We start from the raw sequence: 22,509 nt of genomic DNA, 5'->3' as shown, positions 1-22,509 counted from the left end.
GGTTCTAAAAGGGAAACAAAAAAAATCAAGCCGCGGTGCGTTACGAACTTTACGCATTGGGAACATTACGATGATCATTGACCATTGTATAAGAAAGAACGGTGTATTTAGGATAGGTTTTTAACGGATCACAAGTGCCGACTGAATGAAATGGTATTTAGATTTATCTAAGTCCTTTTGCAGGATTCCAAAAAATAAATCACATAGGGATAAATCGACATCCTCGTGCTTACAAGCAATCTGCTTTAAGTGCGGTATATGCTTCCAAAAACTAATGGTACTTTATTGCTAGTCATTACGGTCGGAAGTTTTTTTGTCTCTCTTTTTTTCCCTTCTATTTCACATTCTCTCTCTCTCTCTCTCTCTCTCTATTACTTTTCTCTCTTTCTTTCAACTTAGTTTAGCTCGCACCCTCATTTGTGAGCATTAGCGCGAAACTTGCGTTTAGAGAAACGTTCTTAGTAATAATTTCTTTTATCTTTCGAGTTCGATAACGAATCAATAATAACAAATCTAAGATATAAGGTATAAGATATTTTAATTTCTATTTTTTTTCTTTTTTTTTTTCTTTTTTCTTTTTCCCTTCTTCCTTTTCTTTTTAATTTTTATGATATAAAAAATTCGTCACGAGTCTTTCAATTTCGAGGAATAAATGACGATGAGAGATTAAAAATCTTTTAGACGATTAAATTTATACGAACGGTGAAATTCACGAACAATGGTCAGCCATGAAGAACACCCACGCTAACTTCGACAGGAGGATGTCGGCGTTAGCCATAACTGCCTAGAAAGGATCCTCGTAAACTGTAACGAGCTACCGTTCGTACGATGGAAAACGTGCCCGATCATTCAAGGTTACCGATCGTGTGAATCATGCTTACAGTTTTGCGCCATCGTAAAACCGATCGCTTTTAATATACATGCACATATACATATAATTAATACATATATATATATATATATATATATATATATATACATATAATTCTTTTTAATACTTGAGCATAAAACCATTTAGGATGATTACCTTATAAAAGAAGTTTACGACATTAATGGAAATTTGAGATTTCTTCTTGATTGTCATTGACGTTAGTAGTTATCTTCTAACATGCATACTTAACTACTTCCGACGAGTCCGTGTATACACACATACATAGACACAGGGAGAATGAGTGAGAGATAGATAGATAGAGATAGAGATAGAAGAGAGAGAGAGAGAGAGAGAGAGAGAGAGAGAAAGAGAAAGAGATACATTCGATCGATAGTAACAGGAACATGATTCATTGACGTTAATCGCAAAAGAGTGGGCGAAATTAGAGATTTATCTGTATCTGGAACGACCACGCTCTAATTTTTTTCTAATATCTAACTTACTCTCGGTACTCTTTGATCCCTACTATAACTGTATAATTTACCGACATATCCTACTATAACTTTTAATTATAAAAATTAATCCAATTGTAAGGTTACGTTAACATACCTACATACATACATACATACATACATATCGTATATAAATCTCGTATTATTACGATCAAACCGGACAATCTGAGGAATTTGAACGTGAACCGCGTGATATTCGAATAAAAAAAAAAAAAAAAAAGAAAGGGAGAAAATAAAAAAAAAAGAAAAAAGGATAATGGTATTCGAGTTCTTCGCGCGTTCTTGATCGTGCATCGACGTTTGTTACATTTGTCGTACTGGTCACGCACAAACTATATTTGTCTCAGAGGTGCGCGCGCGCGTGCACGCGGACGCATTTATACGCCCGGAAAGTTTTTCATCGTGTATATAACATAACCGTGATCGGATCGTCGTGTAGGGTAAAGAAGGAGGTGAGGAGTGGTGGATCCACTTCAGGGTCAGACATCTACGCATCGATATGAGGCCCTCGTCTTCCGTTCTTTCACAATTGGTCTTTCATATTTATGTTATATATATATATATATATATATATATATATATATATATATGTTCTTTTTTTTCCTTTTTTTCTCTTTTCTTTTCTTTCCTAATCAATAGCTGTTCCTTTGTCAAGATCTAAAAGTCGTGTATTTAAACGCACGAATTTATATTCGTAAAGACATAACGAGTATTTTATAATAACAATCAGTCGCAGGTGCGTGTTAGTTAAGTCGAAGAGAGGAAAAGAAAAAAAAAACAGAAAAAAAAGAAGAAATTAGAAAAAGAAAAAGAAAGAAAAAATTGAAAATAACACACACGAGCATTAGTATTTTCTTCTTTTTTTTCTTTTTTTCCTTTTTTTTTTCCTTTTTTTTTTTCTCTCTTGAATCCGATAACGAATGAGAACGTGCGAGAATGATATACGTGCGATTCGTCTAATGTTTTTAGAAGGCATAGTTAAGAGTTAGAAGCCCACACGGTAGCGAACATTGTTATTCAAATCAGGCATTGTCTCTTGGCCAGGCAGATGCTAATTTTTCGGTCCTTGCTTATTACAGAGGCTAGGGCGTTTCTAATGCGTCTCGATATAGAGCGAGTTTGCGGATCGAGAAGGATCGAGGCTAAGGCACGATCGCCTTCTCCCACCGGGTCGACGCCTTTTGCACGTTTCTCTTTCTCTCTCTTTCTCTTTCTCTCTCTCTCTCTCTCTTTCTCTCTCTCTTTCTCTTTCTTTCTCTGTCTACACGAAGACTTCACATGCGGTTATCCAACTGATACCAGACGACTCCCCGCCTTCCTACGTAATTATGACGTCCAGATCTTTAAAGAAGAAACAAAGGATCTATTCGTTACTACTAAAGCGTTACTATTCAAGCTTTCTCTTCTAACGTTTTTACAATAACGAATACTCTCAATCATTTTTACGAATTGTCTTCTCACTTTCTTCGATCGTTCGAGAAAGATTTATATATGATGTAGGTAGGTAAATACTTACATGTACTATATATACAAGTATATACTCAAGATAATATATAAAAGGTATCAATATATATAGAATTTATATATCTATAAATGTATCAGTAAAAAAAAGATTTTTCATTTAATCCTTCGCACTCCTTAATTTTCTCATTTTTATCTATCAACAACTCCTTAATTGATTTACAAGATAGATCATGAAAGGGATCACAATAAGATGTTGTATTAGAAAGAATTTGACAAAAGAGAAAAATCTAAAAAATCAAATTTCAATATTTTAAATTATTATACAAATTTGCTTTGCGTAATGTCTAGCACGTGTAAAAAAATATGACGTCTAGCCATACTCGGCATAGGAGCGATAAGGATTATAAAATTAAATACAAATCTGAATATATTACATTCATATTGAAAATTTAATTTCAATTTAATTTCAATTTCTTTACATTAAACATATTCAAGAATTTTACTATTTAAATAAATCATTGTTATAAAAAATCATTGTTGATTCGATCGGTCAATCGGTCATACGTTCGTTCGTTCATTTATTCGTTCGTTCGTTTATTCGTTCGTTCATTCGATCGAACGATCAATCGATCGATCGATCGATCGTTCGTTCGTTCGTTCGTTCGTTCGATCGATCGATCGATCGATCGTTCGATCGAAGAAGGCGACAGAAAGAATTTTCTTGGCTCGTTGTCTCGTGGTTGCATATCCGCTAATCGCGACGCGTTCTCGGCCGCTAGGCGCCGGTCTTTCTCGACGTGCGCGCGTCAAAGCACGAAGCTCTCTGTCTCTCTCTCTCTCTCTCCCCTTCTTTCTTTCACTAGAAGAAGAAAAAGAATAAAGAAAGAAAGAGACAAAAAGAAAGAGAGAGAGAGAGAGGGAGAGAGAGAAAGAGAAAGAACATGTCGCTCGTTCGTTCGCTCGCTCACTCGCTCGTTCGCTCGCGCGTCGATCGCCGCGGGATATTTTCGAGACGAACGATAGAGACATAAAGAAGGGACGTGCGACATCCTGCTGGCCGCGGGCGGCCATTGGCGAGGTATAAATCATTCGCGCGAGGGATTGCATTTCAATGCTTGGTATATACCGGGGGCACTGAGCATGCGAGAGCGAGCAAGAAGAGAATAAGAAATAGAGAGAGAGAGAGAGAGAGAGAAAGAAGGAAAGAAAGAGAGCACCGGTCACATGTAACGCTTTTATTTAAGCACACCGGCAATGCTCTCTCAACGATTGCTTGAGCTCATCCCTCGTTACAGATGCAGCGAGCGCGTATCCGGCAAGCCTCCTCTCCGTCGACGAGCAAGAGAGGAGGATAGAGAGGAGGATAGAGAGGAGGACGATGTACATACGATCGGGGAGGGCCACCTCTCGGAAACTCCGATCGACCTTTCTCCTTTTTCCTTCTCTCTCTCTCTCTCTCTCTCTCTCTCTCTCTCTGTCTATTTCTTTCTTTCTTTCTATCTCTTTCTCTTCCTTTCTTCCCCTTCTCAAACGCAACCCACGAAGACTGACTCATCCACCGATTCGATAATATTCCAAGACGAATGAGAACGTCGATATTACCCTTAAACATTATTTTCTCTTTTTAGTCATGCATAACTAACTCATTGTTAAATATTTCAACTCTTTGGAATAATTATATCGATTGTATGTAAATGATATTATTTAATAATTCGATATACAGATATCTATGTATGTAAATGCATACTCGTTATTATTACAAACATATATTTTAATTCGAACGTTATAATGTTAGAATTAAATTGATCTTATCTTAATCAAGAATATCTAATTCAAACATCGATTCGATAATATATTATGACGAACAGGAAGGTTGATATTATTTTTAAATATTATTTTATCTCTGATCATGCATAACTAACATATTGTTAAATATATCTTTAAATATATCTGCCCCTCGAAATAATTATAACGATGGTATGTAAATGAATTTATTTCGAAATCGATATAATGATATTTAAGTATATAAATACTTTTTTTTTTTTTTTTTTTCACCCGAACGTCATGATGTTACAATTAAATTGATCTTATCCCAAAATAAATAATTAAAAGATACGGGATATGAATTAAAATGATATTATAATAAATAATATACGATATTATCGTTCGTTCTTCGTGTAAACGTACGATAATAATTAATAATTAATGAAATAATCGATTAGCCACAGGCACAGACGATAATATAATATTATCTATTAACTTATTTAGTTAGATTAGAAATCGACGGAGAGAACGGATAGGATGGAAAGTAAGAAGAATTTTCCTTAAGGCGTTTGTGGTCCATCATGGTATGGGTGAGAGGCGGTAACCATCGACCGTATCAATGATCGTATCTTACTCTCCTTGCTACGAGAGAGAAAATGAATTCTCGGTGGCGGTGGTGGCGATGGTGACGGTATTGCTAGTGGTGGTGATGGTGGTGGTGGTGGTGGTGGTGGTGGTGGTTGTTGTGGCGGAGGCGACGGTTACGACCAATGGCATAAATCTTGGTTCGCATGCGACCGGCACGCATGTGCTCGCGTACGAGCCACGCACTGGGCGTGTCGCACGCAACGCCCGGCACGTGGATAGCTGGATACGCATCGACTGTCACAATCTCGAATGACACTACTTCTCTCTCTCTCTCTCTCTCTCTCTCTCTCGTTGACACTGCATTCAATGACTACCGCCACGTTCCTAAGTCACGTCCGTTCAAATATATATATGTATATATATATTTTCTTTTTGTCTAAATCATCTCGTATAGTCATATGATATATAATTATTCACCTTTGTCTTCTTTTAGTTTCCTTTTTTTTATCCTTTTTTTTCCTCTCTCTCTTTTCACATTATATCTTTTCCTTCTCAAATGGTTTCACTAGAAATTGATTTTTTATATATCAACTCGAGTTAACTCTCATTAAAACGAAACTTTTAAAAGCTTTCTTCGAAAGTCACGAATATCGTAGTACAGATACTCCCTTTGAATATAATTAAATGTGTTTGGATATTTAATTTAAATATTTAAATTTAACGAGACACGTTTAATGATAAGTTTCTTTTAACTAATAATAAACTAATGTCTGATAATGAAACTTTTATCTGTCAATACGGAAGAATCATTAGGACTTTAAACGGATCTCGATATTATCGTTAAAAGCGATTATTTTCGTTAGATTTTAATGGTTAGAAATTAATGAGAATATTTAAGGAAATATTATTGTCGCTATTAGAAAGATTTTTCAATATTAACAATTGTCGCCATTGTTTCGGAATATTTGAATGACGATGAATTACATTGTAATATTTATGAATTGTTTTGCGTAAACTTTTCGAAAGCACGAATAGCTTTTAATTCTAAATTAATTTTTATCCATAAAAACATACTTCTTATACACAATTATCAATATTTCTCATTAATTAAGCGTAACATCCGATCAACGTGATTTATTTTATATATATATATATATATATATATATATATATATAATAATTATATTCGAAATTTTATTCAGATTAAATCAGTCCGTCTACGTCGTATCAATCGTTATAAATATCTTCGATCGACGACAATGGATTATTCAATAGATAGATAGAAGCGAATCATTTTAGTTTTGGAAAAAGGGGGAAAAAAGGAAGAAGAAGAAAAAGAAAAGGAAAAAGAAAAAAGACAAGGAGAAAGATAGATGGATAGATGGATAGAGAGAAAAAAAAAGGAAAATAATAAGAATAATAATAATAATCGATTCGCCGATCGTTATTATATTTAATACGATATCAATATGCGGTAACGCGATTTGTTTTAAGTTCGTGATCGGACTACTTGTTTATCGAATAGTAGTACACACCTGGATATAGGAGTTTAACGCATAGAGGCGCGTACGAAGGGTGCGTAATGCAGCTATCCACTTCGTGCCTCGAAACGTGACCAGACGTAGAGCGTCCTGTGTCGATGAAACTTAGTGATGAAGGAAGAGGAGAAGGAGGAGGAAAAGAAGGAGGAGGAGGAGGAGGAGGAGGAGGAGATGCTCGACGCGGATGACTCAAAGTCTTTTTAGAATGTACGTTGGCATTGTGCACGAAGGTGTCACGAGAATACGAAAGGAGTCTTTGCGTGAAAAAGAAAAAGGAAAGAAAGGAAAAAAAGAATGAAGAAGAAGAAGAAGAAGAAGAAGAAGAAGAAGAAGGGAAAAGAAAAAAGAAAAAAGAAAAAAGAGGGGATGTCATGTAGTAAAGGAATCGTACAGTACAGAACGGCACTGACCTGAACGATTCTCGATCGTATGAAGAGATTAGGATTAATGCGATGACCGCGAGAAAAAAAATGAAAGAAAGAAAGAAAGGAAGAACTTGTTTACGCGAGAAATTACTTAATTTTATCGATAGGTAAAATTGATATTATATAATATCTGTTGATACGTCGTCTACCATAATTCCATAATGTATAATATGTAATAATATTATAATATCTAGTAATACTTGTAGATATTTTAATATTTTATTCATGGATATTTCATTGTTTCATCGTTGGAATTAATATTCATAAATATTTTCGAGTATTAAATTTATTACGCGTCAGGTATGATTATTCGGGAACGATGAAACATTTATTAGAAAAAGAAAGAACGCCCACTATGAAATATAAATTTTCAAGGAATTGGTTTTTAAACGAGTGTGTATAAGTTCAACGCGTTTAACAATGCTTCGTCCTGACGTACGTATTACATATATGCGTTCTTACGTAATTTCTCTAATGGATCGTGTTAATTAACGGGGGCGACGCGACATAGTAACTACTCGCAATAAGAGAGATAGATAGATAGATAGATAGAGAGAGAGAGAGAGAGAAAGAGAGGGAGAGAGAGAGATTTGTTATTGCGTTGTACGATTTCTCGTGTCACGTTTTTTCTTTTCTTTCAGTCTTTTTTTTTTCCTTTTTCCTCTTTTTTCCCCCCCAGTTTTTTACCTCTCCTACATATGGTAGAGGCGGTTTGTCCTTACTGTACGAAGTAAATTCAGTAGCCGTAGATCGTTAATTAACGATCACGGTTCATTAAGAGTTAACGTTAGTTATCGAATATGGCAATGGTTGTGATGGTTGTAGTAATGGTTAGTTCTATTGATGATGGTGGTTGGATATTGACTGACGATCGATTCCTCCTGCCGTTTATAAGAGATTGAATCGAACGTGTCGACCCTGGCACCTACCTACCAACGCACGACTCAATGCGGATTTGATTTCACAATCGGCATCTTGAACTTTTACACGGAGACACACGATCCTTCTTGTATCGTTGGACATATTCATGTAAGTAAGTACTTACTTACTTATATACGATAGGTAGGTAAGTACTTACTTAGGTAAGATAGATATAGATATAAAATGAGAACGTGACGATGACACGCGTTTTCTCTCTCTCTCTCTCTCTTTTTCTCTCCCTCACTGTTTCATCTTCGTGATTTTCTCTTTCATCTACGATCGTTCGTCTAAGATCGTCTCGATCGTTTGTTCATTCGTCTTTTAATTAAATTCCTACATGAGATCTTGAGATGGGAAACGATTTTTCTCTCATTCTTTCTTCTTTCTTTTTTTTTCTTTTTCTCTTTCCTTTTCTTTTCTTTTCCTTTTCTTTTCTCTGCTTTTTAAACAGTTCGTATCGATCGTAATTTTTATAACGATCGTAAAGAAACAGTTTATAAGGTATGTATATATATATATATACATATACAGATAGGCATTAAATTGGTTAGATTTAGAGTTAGGTTTCCTACTTTATAACGTTGTACAGTTACAGATAGAGATAGATTTCTTTTTACCTATTTTAGCCTTTTTCCTCTCCTCTTCTTTTTCGTTTCTTTTTTCTTATCTTTTCTTTTCTTTTCTTTCTCTCAAATGAATCCTCATGTAGTAACGCAATTCGAAGTAATTGCCTAGGATAGTTATTTCGAGATAATTAGGATTGAAATATCAGGCGTTCTCGTCGTGTGATCTAGGTACGTGAAATCTTATGTATACCTTAAGTTTCTAAGACTAATAAGACAAAATGTCAGCACGTTTTGTAATTAACCACTTCTGCTCTCGGCAGTTAAATTCGTGCTTATTTTTATCGAAACCCATGACGAATACTACTATTTACGATAACGTTAATAAACGGTTAGATGTATTCAATCCTCTCGTTAACGATATATATATATATATATATATATATATATATAACTACTTTTCTTTTCGCGATATATCTCGATGCATTTCAAAAACGTGGTAATGCGTTAAGCAATAATAATGTGTCGTCGTCGCTGCATCGTTCATGCGATCATTCGTATATACATGCTTTTTGTTTTCTTACATTTTTCTTTCTCTTTTTCGTCAATGTCGTTCTCGTCGTCGTCGGCGTCATCATCATCATCATCATCATCATCATCATAATCATGGTCGTCGTCGTCGTCGTCGTCATCGTCATCATCGAATGAAGCTAAAATTCTATTTAATGCTTTTGAACTCGATGAACCGGCAGATACGACTACGCCATTATAAAATAACACGAACTAACGCGGACGCGTGCGTATATTTAGGGCCGATTATGCAAAGAGGAGGTCTATAAATATGCAACGACATAAATGTCAGATATTCATACTTCGTTTATGATATTGGCTCGAAGCGACGCCCGGTAAAAGCCTCATTCACAGTTGTGTATCGCATTATTATTTTCGAAGTGACTCTCGAACGATCGTGCTACCAATGGCCATTTGTCGCTTTCGATTTTAATTGTCAAAGGATATCGATATCCGCATCTTTTTTTCGACTAAATAATTATAAATAAAATTTCAAACGCAGGTTTGTTACTTTCTCATTTTATATTTTACTTCTTATTTTTTAGCCATTATATTTTATTTCTTATTTTATTAGACTTTATCTTTCATTTTTTAAACATCATTCTTTACTTTTCATTGGACTTATTTATTTATTATTTTTTATTCTCTTTAGACAGGCCGCATGTCGAGGTTATTACGAAGAAATAATCGAGTCTTTCTAAAGACGAAAAACATAAAAAGGAACGAACAAAAATAAAAGATAGAAGAAAAGAGAAAAAAATAAAACCTCGCAAAAGGTTATTTCGTATCGATGCGAGGGCGAGTTTATCACGGCCGGTATTACATTTTATTACCGAGCATTGAAATAACGAAAATGTTTCTCGATGAGTTTCGCACGGATTAGCATAGCAAAGTCGTGGTTCTTAACGATCATTTGCTGTAAGAAAACGATCGAGTGGAAGCTTTAGTATGGAACGGTCGCCGACCGCGATCGTCTTCTTCGTCGTAGTCGTTGTCGTTGGAATAAGAAGAAGAAGAAGAAAAAGAAAAAGAAAACGGCCAGCCTACCTACGTTCCTTCGATGAAAAAAGAACGATGGAGAATGTGGGGGAGGAGAGACATTCTCAAAGAGAGAGAAAGAGAGAGAGAGAGAGAGACGAGACATCAATAACATTCATATCCGTTTTCGTTCGTGGTCGCGCTTTTTTTGTTCTATACTCTCTCTCTCTCTTTCTCTCTGACACACAACACGTACACAAAAATACATAGGCAAAAAGATAGACAGACAGACAGTCAGACAAATAGATAAAGACAAATACACATACACACACAGGCTCATTCACTCGCTCACTCTCATTCTCAGTTTTCTCTAACACGCATCGGCACGTAATCGAAATTCAAATTTATTCTTGCCGCCGTTTACCCGCGACGCTTCATTAGCACAAGATGGTAACAGGGGTTGAGAGGGAAGAGGGACTGATGGTTGGTGGATGGTGGTTGATGGTAGGCGGCGGGAGGGAGTTTAGAGGGAGTAGCAGTAGTAGTAGTAGTAGTAGTAGTAGTAGTAGTAGTAGTAGTAGTAGTAGTAGCAATAGTAGTAGTAGTAGTAGTTTAACTACCTGCTCGGTTCGTCGTACGGCGATAATTTAATTATTACGTTAGATTTGCTAATTCGAGGCGAGGGAGCCGGTAAAACTCTTCCTTCGTCGTCCCTTCGCGAAGGGACCACTTTTTCCTAGGGTGTAGGTAGTAAGTAAGTACTTATATACATATATATGTCTTCAGGGTGTATAGACTTGGAAAAAAAAAGAAAAAGAGAGAGAGAGAGAGACAGAGAGAGATAAATATGTATTTTAACGTCGTTCAAAGCAGCTCCGTTTTTTTATCGCACGTTTTTTGTCTTCATTTCGTTTTTTCTTTTTTTTTTGTTTATTTTTTTACTTTCACTTAAGACTTCCAACGCCATCCTAAACAATTATTCCCTAAACAACTCTACTCCCTCTTCGTTTATTTTACCTTCTTCTTCTTCTGCTTCTTCTTCTTCCTCCTCCTCCTCTTCTTCTTCTTTTTTCTTTTTCTTTTGATTCTTTTTCTTCTTCCTACAACATCGATCGCATAGCGAACTATCGATTAACCGATTGATTGCCCCTGCCTCGTCTTGCCACGCCCATCGATATCCTTTTTGCGCTCGACCACCATGATCCTCGACCATGGCGGTCCTCGCGTACAAATGAAATCGAATTAACGAACGCGCCGGACCAATTAGACCTTTACGAGAATTCGCACACGGTCCGACACTTCCTTTGATTATTCTTTAATTGCTTACCGATTTCGATGGTAAATATAATGATCTACAAAGTTTCCTTGATATTATTTTACTATATGATTGTTGTTATTATTATTATTATTAAATTTAGTGTTTATTAATTATTGGAAATTAGGTATTTGTTGAGATAGAAAAGGTATAATCATCGTTGGAAATAATATGCTCGTTTTCGTTATAATTAATATTATAATATAATAATAATAATAATAATAATTATTATTGTTATTGTTATTGTTATTATTATTATTATTATTATAATTATTGAAAATAATATATTTGTTAAGGTTGAAAAAGTATAATGGCCGTTAGGAATAGTATGCGTGTTCGCAAATAATAGACATTTGTCGTTTTTGCTTTGAAAGCGATTGAAAAATAGGAGAGCGAGAAAATGCAAATTGTAACGAGTACGTACCTACATACATACATATATACATATATATACACATATATATATATATGTATGTATATATACACATTATATCGTAATGGCTCGATAATACTGGCAATGTCCTGCATGGAATATCTATATCGTTATTTCATAATGGGCGCGGATGGTGCGTTCACGGCATATGATCGGGGCAAATTACGAAAGTAATCGCATGACCTCGTAGAGAGAAGGAGAAAATCTTTTGACCGTCTTTTAACTTTGAATTTGATTCATTTCAATGCTTCTATTTTATTGTAAGTAAATAAAATTTTAACATTTCTCATATAATAATAATTATTATACTAATTAACCTAAATGGATTACATTAACACACACACACACATACACATACATATATATATATATATATATATAAAATTTCTTAATGTAGATTATTACAATGTTATACCGATAGGATGATAACGAAAGGATATATAATTAATTATTTGTCCGCATTCAATGGTATCGTTCGTTCCAAACATTATTTTCTTGTTTTCCTCCTTTTGCAAATTGTTGCAAGAATAAAAGTAAAAAGAGAAAAGGGAAAAAAGGAAAGGGAAAAGAGAGAAGGAAGAGAAAAAGAAGAAAAAAGAAAAAAGAAAAAAAGAAAAAAGAGAAAAAACAACTAACGGAAAAATATTATAATTTGTAAGGAAATAGAATAACATCGTCAATAATTTCACAGCGACATAGTTTACAATATCGAATCAAAGCAAATTGCTGTGCGTACCGGGCGAACGAGTCGCACCATGCGTGCGGCTTACATACAAATGCTCGCGACCGACTCCCAATTACGTAAGATTATGACATCCGTGACACAATCGTGTAGACGCGTGTGCGTAACGCCCTCCTTCCGTGACACGCTCTAAGTCTCATAGCAATTGCTCGCCCTACGCGTTCGTTTCTCTCTCTCTCTCCCTCTCCCCTTCTTCTTTTACTATCTCTATCTATCTCTCTCTCTTTCTCTCTCTCTCTCTCTCTCTATATATATATTTAGTATCCCCTCTCTCTCTTTGCGTTAGCATCCTTCTTCATTTTCCCGCGTTACAAGCTTTTTTCGCAATTTTCGGAGGACTTTTGTCTGTGAGTTAGGAGCGCGTGCCGCTAGCAATTAACTTTGCGTACCTTGTCACGAGCGAGTTCACGAGCGTTGCACCGTCACGATTTGTACACCCACCTGCGTGTCGGCTCATTCAGTGCATCCTCTCTCTCTCTCTCTCTCTCTCTCTCTCTCTTTTTTTCTCTTTTTTCCTCTTTTTCTCTTTCTCTCTCGACTCCTTCCTTTCATATTTCTTTTTTTTTCTTTTTTTTTTCAAATCCTCTTACTTACGATCTCGATGGAAAATCGAGACTCTCTTTTTTTATCTCACGTATCATATATTATTATATTGTTTTATTATATCATTATTATATTATTGATTATTAAATATTAGATTATTATATATTATATCATTAATTTGTTATATATATATATATATATATATATATATATATATATGTACATGACACATATATTATATATATTATATATGTATGTGTGTGTGTGTGAGTGTAAATAAAAATATTATTGTAATAAAATGATAATTATCCATTATTACAATCAATATCAAAGAATAATACATATTTGATAATGTGTTATAAAGAAAGAATATTTCATCGATAAGAAAATGTTACCATATTTAGAATTCATCATTGAATTTTCGTAGCTACTTTCGAAATTCCCGTTCACACGGTTCCATTTCGTATGGATAATTCTCTCTCTCTCTCTCTCTCTCTCTCTCTCTCTCACTCTCTCTCTCTCTCTTAGTAGTTATTTATCGACTCGAAATTATGCGCGCATCTTCTCCGTTCTTACGTACATAGATATACACCAGTACGGATTATTTTGCAAGATATTCCAAGAGATGCTCTCGCTCGCCCGTCCGATCTCCATCGTGCGGTTGTAATTGGATTCGAGCTTAATACATTTATTAATGCAAAGTTATTAACCTAACTAACGTACGATCGCCGCAATTACGCTACGGCTGTGGGTTTTGCCGCCTTAACGAGCGAGCTTGAGAAATCGCATCTTGCCCTGAGACGAACGGTGCCGACATCGCAAGGGTCGGTCGAACGGTCGAGAACGGTCGAACGGTCGGTCATTTTCAACGGCAAAAGGGCAACGATGTTTCTTTATACTTCGTTTGAAACCAACAATATTCCCGTGGGATATCGGTATGATGTCATCTAAGGTAATCTAAGAGAAGGGAGGAAGGAAGGAAGGAAGGAAGGAAGGAAGGTAAGGTAAGATAAAGGGAGAAGAAAATATATAAAAAATACTTTTTCTTTCTCTTTCTCTTTTGTTTTCTTTTTTTGTTCGAAGGAACAAAAAGAAAAAAAAAAGGAGAGAAGAAAAGATAACGAAACAATGCTCGCATATTATAATGACTGATTAATAAATACCAAAATGTTTAAAGAGTTTAAACTTTCAGAAAAACGACGAACACACGAAAAGAAGAAAAGAGAAAGAAAGAAAGAAAGAAAGAGAAAGAGAGAGAGAGAGAGAGAGAGAGAGAGAAAGAGAGGCAAGCTCATTGGTAAGCCAGCGGCAAAGAATATGATTTCGTTTTCATATTCCAGGGTAAGAGAATACGAGAGGCATAGCAATGAGAACGTTGGAAGCTTACGACCGGAAGCGCGGAAGGGAGAGAGAAGAGAGGTAGGGAGGGAAAGGGTGGGAGGGGAAGAGGGCGATGGGCACACGCGTATCCGGCGCGAGAACCGAGAGAAGTCTTATTCGTCGAACTTAGCTCTCTCCTCTTCCCCCCATCCCATCCCCCCTTCTCCTCTTCCGCGCATATATTCTTTTTCTTTTTCTTTTTTTTTTTTTTTTTTTTTTTCTTTTTTTTTGGCCGAAGCATTTCGATCTTAGATTAGTTTTTTTTTTTTAGGTACGGGTCGAGAGGAAAAATCAAACGAAAAAAAAATTCTCTTCACGTTTGTCCTTCCGTTATGCTCCCGTTTGTTATCGTATACTCTGTTTTAAATTTAAAATCTCAAGTTAATCGCATTCTGATTACATATCGAATTGTTCGTCAAATGTAAATGTAATTTATCCATTTCTTAAAGAGCACGCCTCCTAACGTTCGAGTTCAACGAGGTCGAAAGATCAGAGTATTAAAATTCGTAAAATATATAAAATGGTTTTTAGTCAGTGTATATATATCATGTATATATATATACATACATAGGTATTATATATGAGATATTTATGATTTATTTAAATTTGTCGAATTAATGATTGTCGAGCTCTTTTTTCTTTTGTGATTTTCTTCTTTTTTTTTTTTTGGTTCCTCTAGGCTTTTATTTATGAACTCATATCCAAATGATTTCATTCATAAAAATACGATAGAAACATAAGATAAACTTTGAGAATCCATACAAAATGGATTTACTTTTATTACCAATATAATTGGTATATTAGAAAGAGTTCGGTGGTAATCACTGATTCGACGAATGTGAAAGTTCGCATACTTGCGGAGGGAAGAATTTTCGAACAGTTCTTATTAACTGTCACAATAAATCATAAATATCTTTAAAAGCATATATCTTCTCGGTAAAACATTTTCGGGCATAAGTTTATATGAACTTTTCTTCATTTATTTGACATCAGTAATATAAATTCGATCTCAAAAACTTTTTGAACAGCCTGTATATATTTCTTGAAATTGAATTAAATGATATCTCTCGGTAAATATATGTATATCCGTATTTTCTCTATCGATGATCCATTTTCATTTTGCACATTGATTTACCTATAGTAAGTTTTATCCTATCCGGAGTTTCGTAGGATTGGTTCCGCGATCTCGTTATGTAACGCGGGCAACAAATAGCACGAGCGGCTGTCGCAACTATTGCCTTGCCAATACGAAGAAACTGTTGCGACTTGGTTTCGATCGCGTGCCAGGACGAACGTAATGTAACCAACGTTCTTTTAGCTACAGTGGTGTTTTACTTATGTAGTTACCAATACGAACTATCTTTTACCTTTAAATAGAATCGTACGAATCGATCTGAAAAGTCAACTTTCTTAGAGATAGCAATGTTGTAATATCTTTAATGTGAATACTTACCTAGGATCTGACAATCTTTTTCTATTTCATACGATTCGTCAGAAACAACGGAACGAAGAGAAAAGAAAGTAAAGAGAAAGAAAAAAAAAAAAAGAAAAAAGAAAAATGGAAAAAAAGGAATAGAGTAAAACGCATTCTCCGTTTCGTAGAATATGCAAATCGATTTAGGGCTTCTCCATGGCCCTCTCCACCCCACCTATCCTCACATAACACCTATCCCTACTACGTGAATATGTATCTTTCTTTCTCACTGTATTGGGGTTCTTTTTCTTTGCTTGTTCTTCTTTTCTTTCTTTCCTTTTTTTTCTTTTTTCTTTTTTTTTCTTTTTTCTTCTTTTTTTTTTTTTTAGAAATGAATTATTATGAATATCAGGTAGCCTCGAAAAGGTGACTCCTGACAGCTCGAACTCCGACAGCTCTCGCAGTGCACCTGTTCCCGAAAGATCCTCTTTGAGAGATTATTTCGTAGATAAGAAGGTCCCACTGTTTGTCTTCCTTTTTTTCTTCCTCACGACTGAACCATCTTCTTCTTGTTCTTATTTTTTTTCGTCTTCATCTTCGTTCTCTTCGTCGTCTTCGTCTTCTTCTTCTTCTTCTTCTTCTTCGTTTTCTTCTTCTTCTTCTTCAAACTTCGATCTTCAAACAGAACGCGTTCGTTCCGTAGACGTCGGGGCCTTTTCCGTTTTCGTCACACGTATAATACCAGAAGCATCCTTAAAACGTGAATCCTTTTTGAAAAGGATTCCTCTTCTCTTCCTAAGATCATTGAAAGTCCTCTCAAGATGCTCGAAAAATCTACTTGCTACCGTGCACGCATAATATCTACGTGGAGGAAGCTTTCGTAAAGGAGCGCGAGAAAATTCAGTAGAAAGGATAAAGAGAAAAGAAAAAGAGAAAGAGAGAGAGAGAGAGAGAGAGAGAGAGAGGGAGAGAGAGAGAGGATCGTCTCTCGAACTCGTACGTCGTCGTCGTCGTCGTCGTCGTCGTCGTCGTCGTTGTCGTCGTCGTAGTTGTCGTAGTCGAGTCGGTAAGCAAAACGTGAAACGTGAATCACTTTGTTACGGCTGACGTCGAGACTGAAGTCGATTCAACGACGGTGGCAAGAGAAGAGAGTGAGACAGAGAGAGAGAGAGAGAGAGAGAGAGAGAGAGATGTAAAAGAAGAGGGTCGAAGGGGATGTGAGGTAGATCGAGGGGAACGATGGCGGAACGAGAATCCTGTTGATAGATTTCTCGCTCGAGTTGAAATATACGTCTCGTAAGGCGTGCTCTGCACGCAACGCGAAAGTGTCGTGAATTTTATCAACTGTAACTGAGCCTGCAATATGTTCAACCAAGAGTTAAAAGATTCGAGAAGGATACCCGTGAAGTTAGGTGGTCTCTCTCTCTCCCTCTCTCTTTTTTGTGACACAAAGAAGTGTCGTTGTCTTTCCTTCTATTTCTTATTCTTTTTCTTCTTTTTCTTCTTCTTTTTGGTAAAAGGGTAAAACCAGTGGCGAAGACAACGAAAGACGCATCCGTTTTGTCTTCGTCTTCTTCTTCTTCTTCTTCGTCTTCTTCTTCGTCTTCTTCTTCTTCTTCTTCTTCTTCTTCTTCTTCTTCTTCTTCTTCGTTTCTTCTACCTTCATTCTCCCTTCCAGTATTCAACGGAAATATTAAAATGCCTCGACGAGCTCCGCACATGACAATAAGTTCTTCGCGCTCCGGACGTGCTCTGGATACTGGGAGTTCGCTCTTAAACTACCATTCGCGTATATATGTTCTCTAGAAGTCTCTCTCTCTCTCTCTCTTTCTCTCTCTCTTTCTGTCTTTCCTTTCATTTTCTCTTTCTCTTCGTCTCCCTTCGACCATATTTCGTTGGGGTGTCCAACGAAGATTGAAATGCACACGGTGCACATCCTGTTCGGGAAAATTCAAATGAACCTTTATCCGTCCTGGCGTCTCTCGGTCGGCATACGGCTCTCTCTCTCTCTTACTCTCTATCTCTATCCCTATCTTTCTCTCTCTCTCTCTCTCTCTCTCTTTCTTTTTCTCTTTCACTCTTTTTCTATCTTATCTCTTTCTATTCGATATTTTGAAAATCTTAAATATTTTCTCGTGTTAATCGACAATTTCATTTTTTATTAGTTTCGAGATATAAGAAAGGATCGATGAATGATAAGAATTCGATTGCTTGATTAATTTTTTCAATTTTTATTATTACTTATTGATTAAATGCACATATACATACATATGTATGTATATATATATATATATATATATATGTATATACATACATATGTATGTATATATATATATATATATATATATATATATATATATGTATGTTCATAAATAATTACGATAACAAATGGAAAATCGTACGATTTTATTTAATTGACGTCTAGTTACATATTTTTTTCATCTTCTTTTAGAACCGCACTCGAATTCGTTCGTGGCGCCATTAAAGGAGTGCAATCGGTTCAAAGAAGATTTTAACTGAGATCATTGATATCATCCATAATGTTATTATCTTAGAAACCTTAGAAATATATAAAATATTATTAGGAGGACTTCTTAATTGTTCCGAATAATTTTTTTTTATATAGTTCAGTTTAGTTCATTGACGATTCATTTTCTCTTTCGGTAAAAAGTTATTCAATTCCAATATTTATTTGGTGAATTATTCGATAGAAATAAAACAGAGCCAAAGATATTCTTTGACAGAGGATTGGCGATTGTTTTTGGATTCTACGAGAGACGAATTAAAAATAATATTTAATATTGTTAGATTTTTTTCTATTCCATGTATGTAACATATTATTTATACCGTGATAGATCTGCTGATATTATCGATTATCTGTTTTGCACCTTTCATAAATAACTCAATATAAGACGACGAATTCCACCAATTTGATCGGTCTATATCTTTGTTAATATTTTTAACGATATTTCTCAAATCTTTTGATACCTCTAAGGCCCCAATTGGTACGTTACTGGATTCGATGCATTTTATTAAATTCAACGAAGCTTGCGACGAGGATCGTCTCGTCGTTGAATTTATTTGCCTGAAAAATCAATTCCAACAAATTTTCGAAACAATTTTCGAAAGATAAAAAAATAAGAAGAAGAAGAAGAAGAAAAAAGAAAAGAAAAACATAAATAAATGAAAAAAAAAGATTCTCACCAATTTTGTTGAACATGCTGTCGTAAATTAAGGACAGCAAGGATACACAATGCGTACATTTGTTTTTCCACGAAACAATTTAGCATTATAATTTGACCTTTTACTGGCCAATATTTGTATGCAAAACAATTTCACCCGAAAATTTGGATATTTTGTTATAGTATATTGAAATGTTACATGTCCCGAATTTGTTTATCGTGAAATTATCTATTATTATCATTATTTATAATCGATACGTTCGACTTTTATTTTTTTTCCTTTTTATCTCGAAAAAAAAAAGAAAGAAAAGAAAAAATATGAAACGAGGAAGATCGATTTCTATTTTGTTTCGATTAGAGATTATTTTAAATTAAAATCTTTTCAGAAGTCGTCGTCGTTATCGTCATCGTCATCGTCCAATCGAATACGATAACGAGAGGATAATATTATATGGAAAGAAAATTGAATGTATTATTACCGGACCGAGAGACAGGGGATCTTGAAGAAAATATTCGAAGCACTCGTAGATCGCGGTCGTATTATCCGCGGAAATTGGTTCTAGCGAACGCGAGGTCAGGAAAGAGCTGCGCAGGCGCGAGAGGATCGCGTGCGAGACAGACAACTCATCCACACTCACGTATTAAACATAAGTGCTACTTACCTATGCCCGATCCTCCGAAGCCGCGAGCATCTTTCTACCCTTTTCTTCTTCTTCTTGTTCTTCTTTCTCCCTCCCTCCCTCTCTCTCTCTCTCTCTCTCTCTCCCTCTCTCTCCCCCTCTCTCTCTCTCTCTCTCCCCCTCTCTCTCATATCTTCATCTTTATTCTCTTTCGAGTCTCCTCATTGCAAATCCCTTTTATGTACATACGTATATACATACGTAAGTACTTACTTACCTACATACGTATACGTATATTCATGGTGCCCTTCTCATCGGTTCTCTTTCTCTCCGATCCGATCCACATACATACATACATACATACATACATATATAAAAACATATATATGTATATGTACGTACGTACATACATCTTGGTTCGAGGTTTCATGAGAAAGAGGATCCGTACGTAGAGTAACGCCCTTCCTTTCGAAGAAAATTTTAATCTCCTTCGCGCGAATATAACTCACGCGAATAAACAACACCGAGAGAGAAAGAAAGAGAGAGAGAGAGAGAGAGAGAGAGAGAGAGAGAGAGAGAAGGGGGAATATTCTTAATTAAATGGATAGTTCATTTTCAAGTTGATCCTTTAAAATAGGGTTTAATATAGATTTGAGATCGTTATCATAATCGTTAATTAATCGTTAACAAACCGTAACGATATTTTTACTTTTTTTTTCTTTTTTTTTTTTGTTCTCTTAAGTTAAACAGAAAAGAATTTGCAAGGTATACAAGTATGGAGTTTGATATATAAAGGGGGGGGAAAAAAAAAAAGAAAAAAAAATAAAATAAAATAAAACGAAAGGAAAAAAAGGAAAAAGAAGAAGAAAAAAGTAAAAATGCATTCTCGATATTCTTCCTTCGGTCTCCATCCTCTCTCTCTCTCTCTCTCTCTCTCTCTCTCTCTCTCTCTCTCTGTCTCTCAGTAAAGGACGATTCGTGTCAAGGGTGAGGTCAGCGCAACGAGTAGGATGTTCCAAGAGTAGTGCTTCATTTTCACCCGTGGTAACCTTCGGCACACGATCAGCCGGCCATTAAGGGGGAGAGTCTATAAAAATCTTGTAAGTACCGGAATATTCCTTCAACGTGGTGTGTAAGAGAAAGAAAAAAAAAAAAAAGAAAAAGGAAAAAACAAAGATGAAGTTGATTCCGAAGAGAAGGTAAAGAGAGAAAGAGAGAGAGAGAGAGAGAGAAAGAAAGAGAGATAGAGAATAGAGATCGTTAGATCTTCGAACAGTATTTTAGAGAGATTCTAGAAGGTGAATAAGAATAAGAAGAATAAGAAGAATAAGAAGATGAAGGAGGAGAAGGAGGAGGAGGAGGAGGAGAAAGAGAACGAAACTCGTAGACACCGTCTCCTCCCGAGCCGTCGCCATTATCAAATTATTCGCTCACTCGTCGGGCGCCATCTATCTTCGAGCCGCGCGCGATCCAAACGTGTTATTATTTGATCCTCACTTTGTTAGCGATCTCAGTGTAACAGCCTCTCGCGATATGTACCTGCGCTTGGATTCTGCCAGGGCCGATCTGGAGTACTTCTCACGATCTTGGCTGTTAGCTAGAGAGAGAATGAAAGAACTTTAGAGTAGCTCTCTCAAGTTAGAGAAAAAGAGAGAGAGAGATAGGGAAAGAGATCGAAAACACGAACGATATTTTCTCATTGCATTTCTCATTGCATTTCTCATTGCAGGAGCAACTTAACGTTGAAACTTATGTGCTTTTTTCTTTCGTTGTTTTTTCCTTCGTTTTTTTTTTGTTACTTTTATTTTTTTTTTCTTTTTTCTTTTTTATATCGAATCACAAACCTAAGCATACGACGTATACGAGATTGTTTATTTTTTATTTACCTTTGCTCTGAGAAATAATCATTCGTGAAACAAATGGAGAATTTATACGGCATTTTGTACAATTCGTCTCGCTCTCATTCTTCGAAATGAGGTATTTATATATCTCGAGCGAGAAGGTTTGTCTATTATTATTATTCTATACGAGAGATTAACGATATCCTGTGGACGAATTAAATCATTGATTTCGCGATTAAGAGAGCAATGATCCTTTTCTTAAATTTTTTAGGTGAAAATGTTTTTTTCTTTTTCTTCCTTTTCCTTCTTCTTTCTCTTCTTCTAGGATACGCAATTTTCTCATTTGTGAATACTCGCACATGTATATATATTTATATATTCATATGTATATGTATATAGGTATAACCGAGCAACAGGTGAATATGCATAATTATCCATATTTATACCGGCAACCTGGCACTAATTGCCTTGTGTAATTCTCATAATCGTAAATACGCTCGTCAAAAGGTGTTGAAACACCAGCAGTGCCTCAAGGCGGCAGCCCAGCCCGATAAATAAATCACGGGGACGGCGGGAGATACGTAATCTAATTCCGCGAGATATGAACGACTTGTAGAGAAAGAGAGTAAGAGAGAAAAAGAGAGAGAGAGAGAGAGAGAGGCTCGCTTAATTTGCCTCTGTCCACGAGGCAACTCAACAACTCGGATTTGATATTTCAAAGATCAAGGTTGATCGTAATTGCCAGTTTATAATGGATCTCGAGCACGTTTTACGATCGGTCGACCGTTGTAAATTGGAAAATTGTCCTGTCGGTGCTTCCTTGAACTATTCATATATATATA

General features: G+C 35.7%; 1 protein-coding gene and 1 long non-coding RNA gene across 2 annotated transcripts in view; one reads left to right on the top strand and one right to left on the bottom strand.

The window, feature by feature from the left end:
- Positions 1 to 22,509, top strand: part of LOC118444642 (uncharacterized) — a 232,385-nt gene that overhangs the window by 51,877 nt on the left and 157,999 nt on the right. The window lies entirely within an intron of this gene.
- Positions 18,669 to 19,314, bottom strand: LOC146872512 (uncharacterized). The gene is made up of 3 exons (XM_085661697.1): positions 19,229 to 19,314; positions 18,872 to 19,109; positions 18,669 to 18,792 (listed from the first exon to the last, which is right to left on the bottom strand). Exons 1-3 carry the CDS (start codon positions 19,312 to 19,314, stop codon positions 18,700 to 18,702), a joined length of 417 nt encoding a protein of 138 aa, XP_085517823.1. The 3' UTR covers positions 18,669 to 18,699.

Source organism: Vespa mandarinia, chromosome 15 (assembly GCF_050613455.1).
Source record: "Vespa mandarinia isolate Hongniang chromosome 15, ASM5061345v1, whole genome shotgun sequence".
Taxonomy (NCBI): Eukaryota; Metazoa; Arthropoda; class Insecta; order Hymenoptera; family Vespidae; genus Vespa; species Vespa mandarinia.
The sequence above is the reverse complement of the archived record's forward strand: the minus strand, read 5'-3'. Positions and strand labels throughout refer to the sequence as shown.

Coding starts and splice junctions, on each gene's coding strand:
- LOC146872512 (XM_085661697.1), bottom strand. CDS start 19,314: ATGCTAAATTGTTTCGTGGAAAAACAAATGTACGCATTGTGTATCCTT. Junction 19,110..19,228: donor CAGCATGTTCAACAAAATTG/GTGAGAATCTTT, acceptor TTGATTTTTCAG/GCAAATAAATTCAACGACGA. Junction 18,793..18,871: donor ATATCAGCAGATCTATCACG/GTATAAATAATA, acceptor CGTCTCTCGTAG/AATCCAAAAACAATCGCCAA.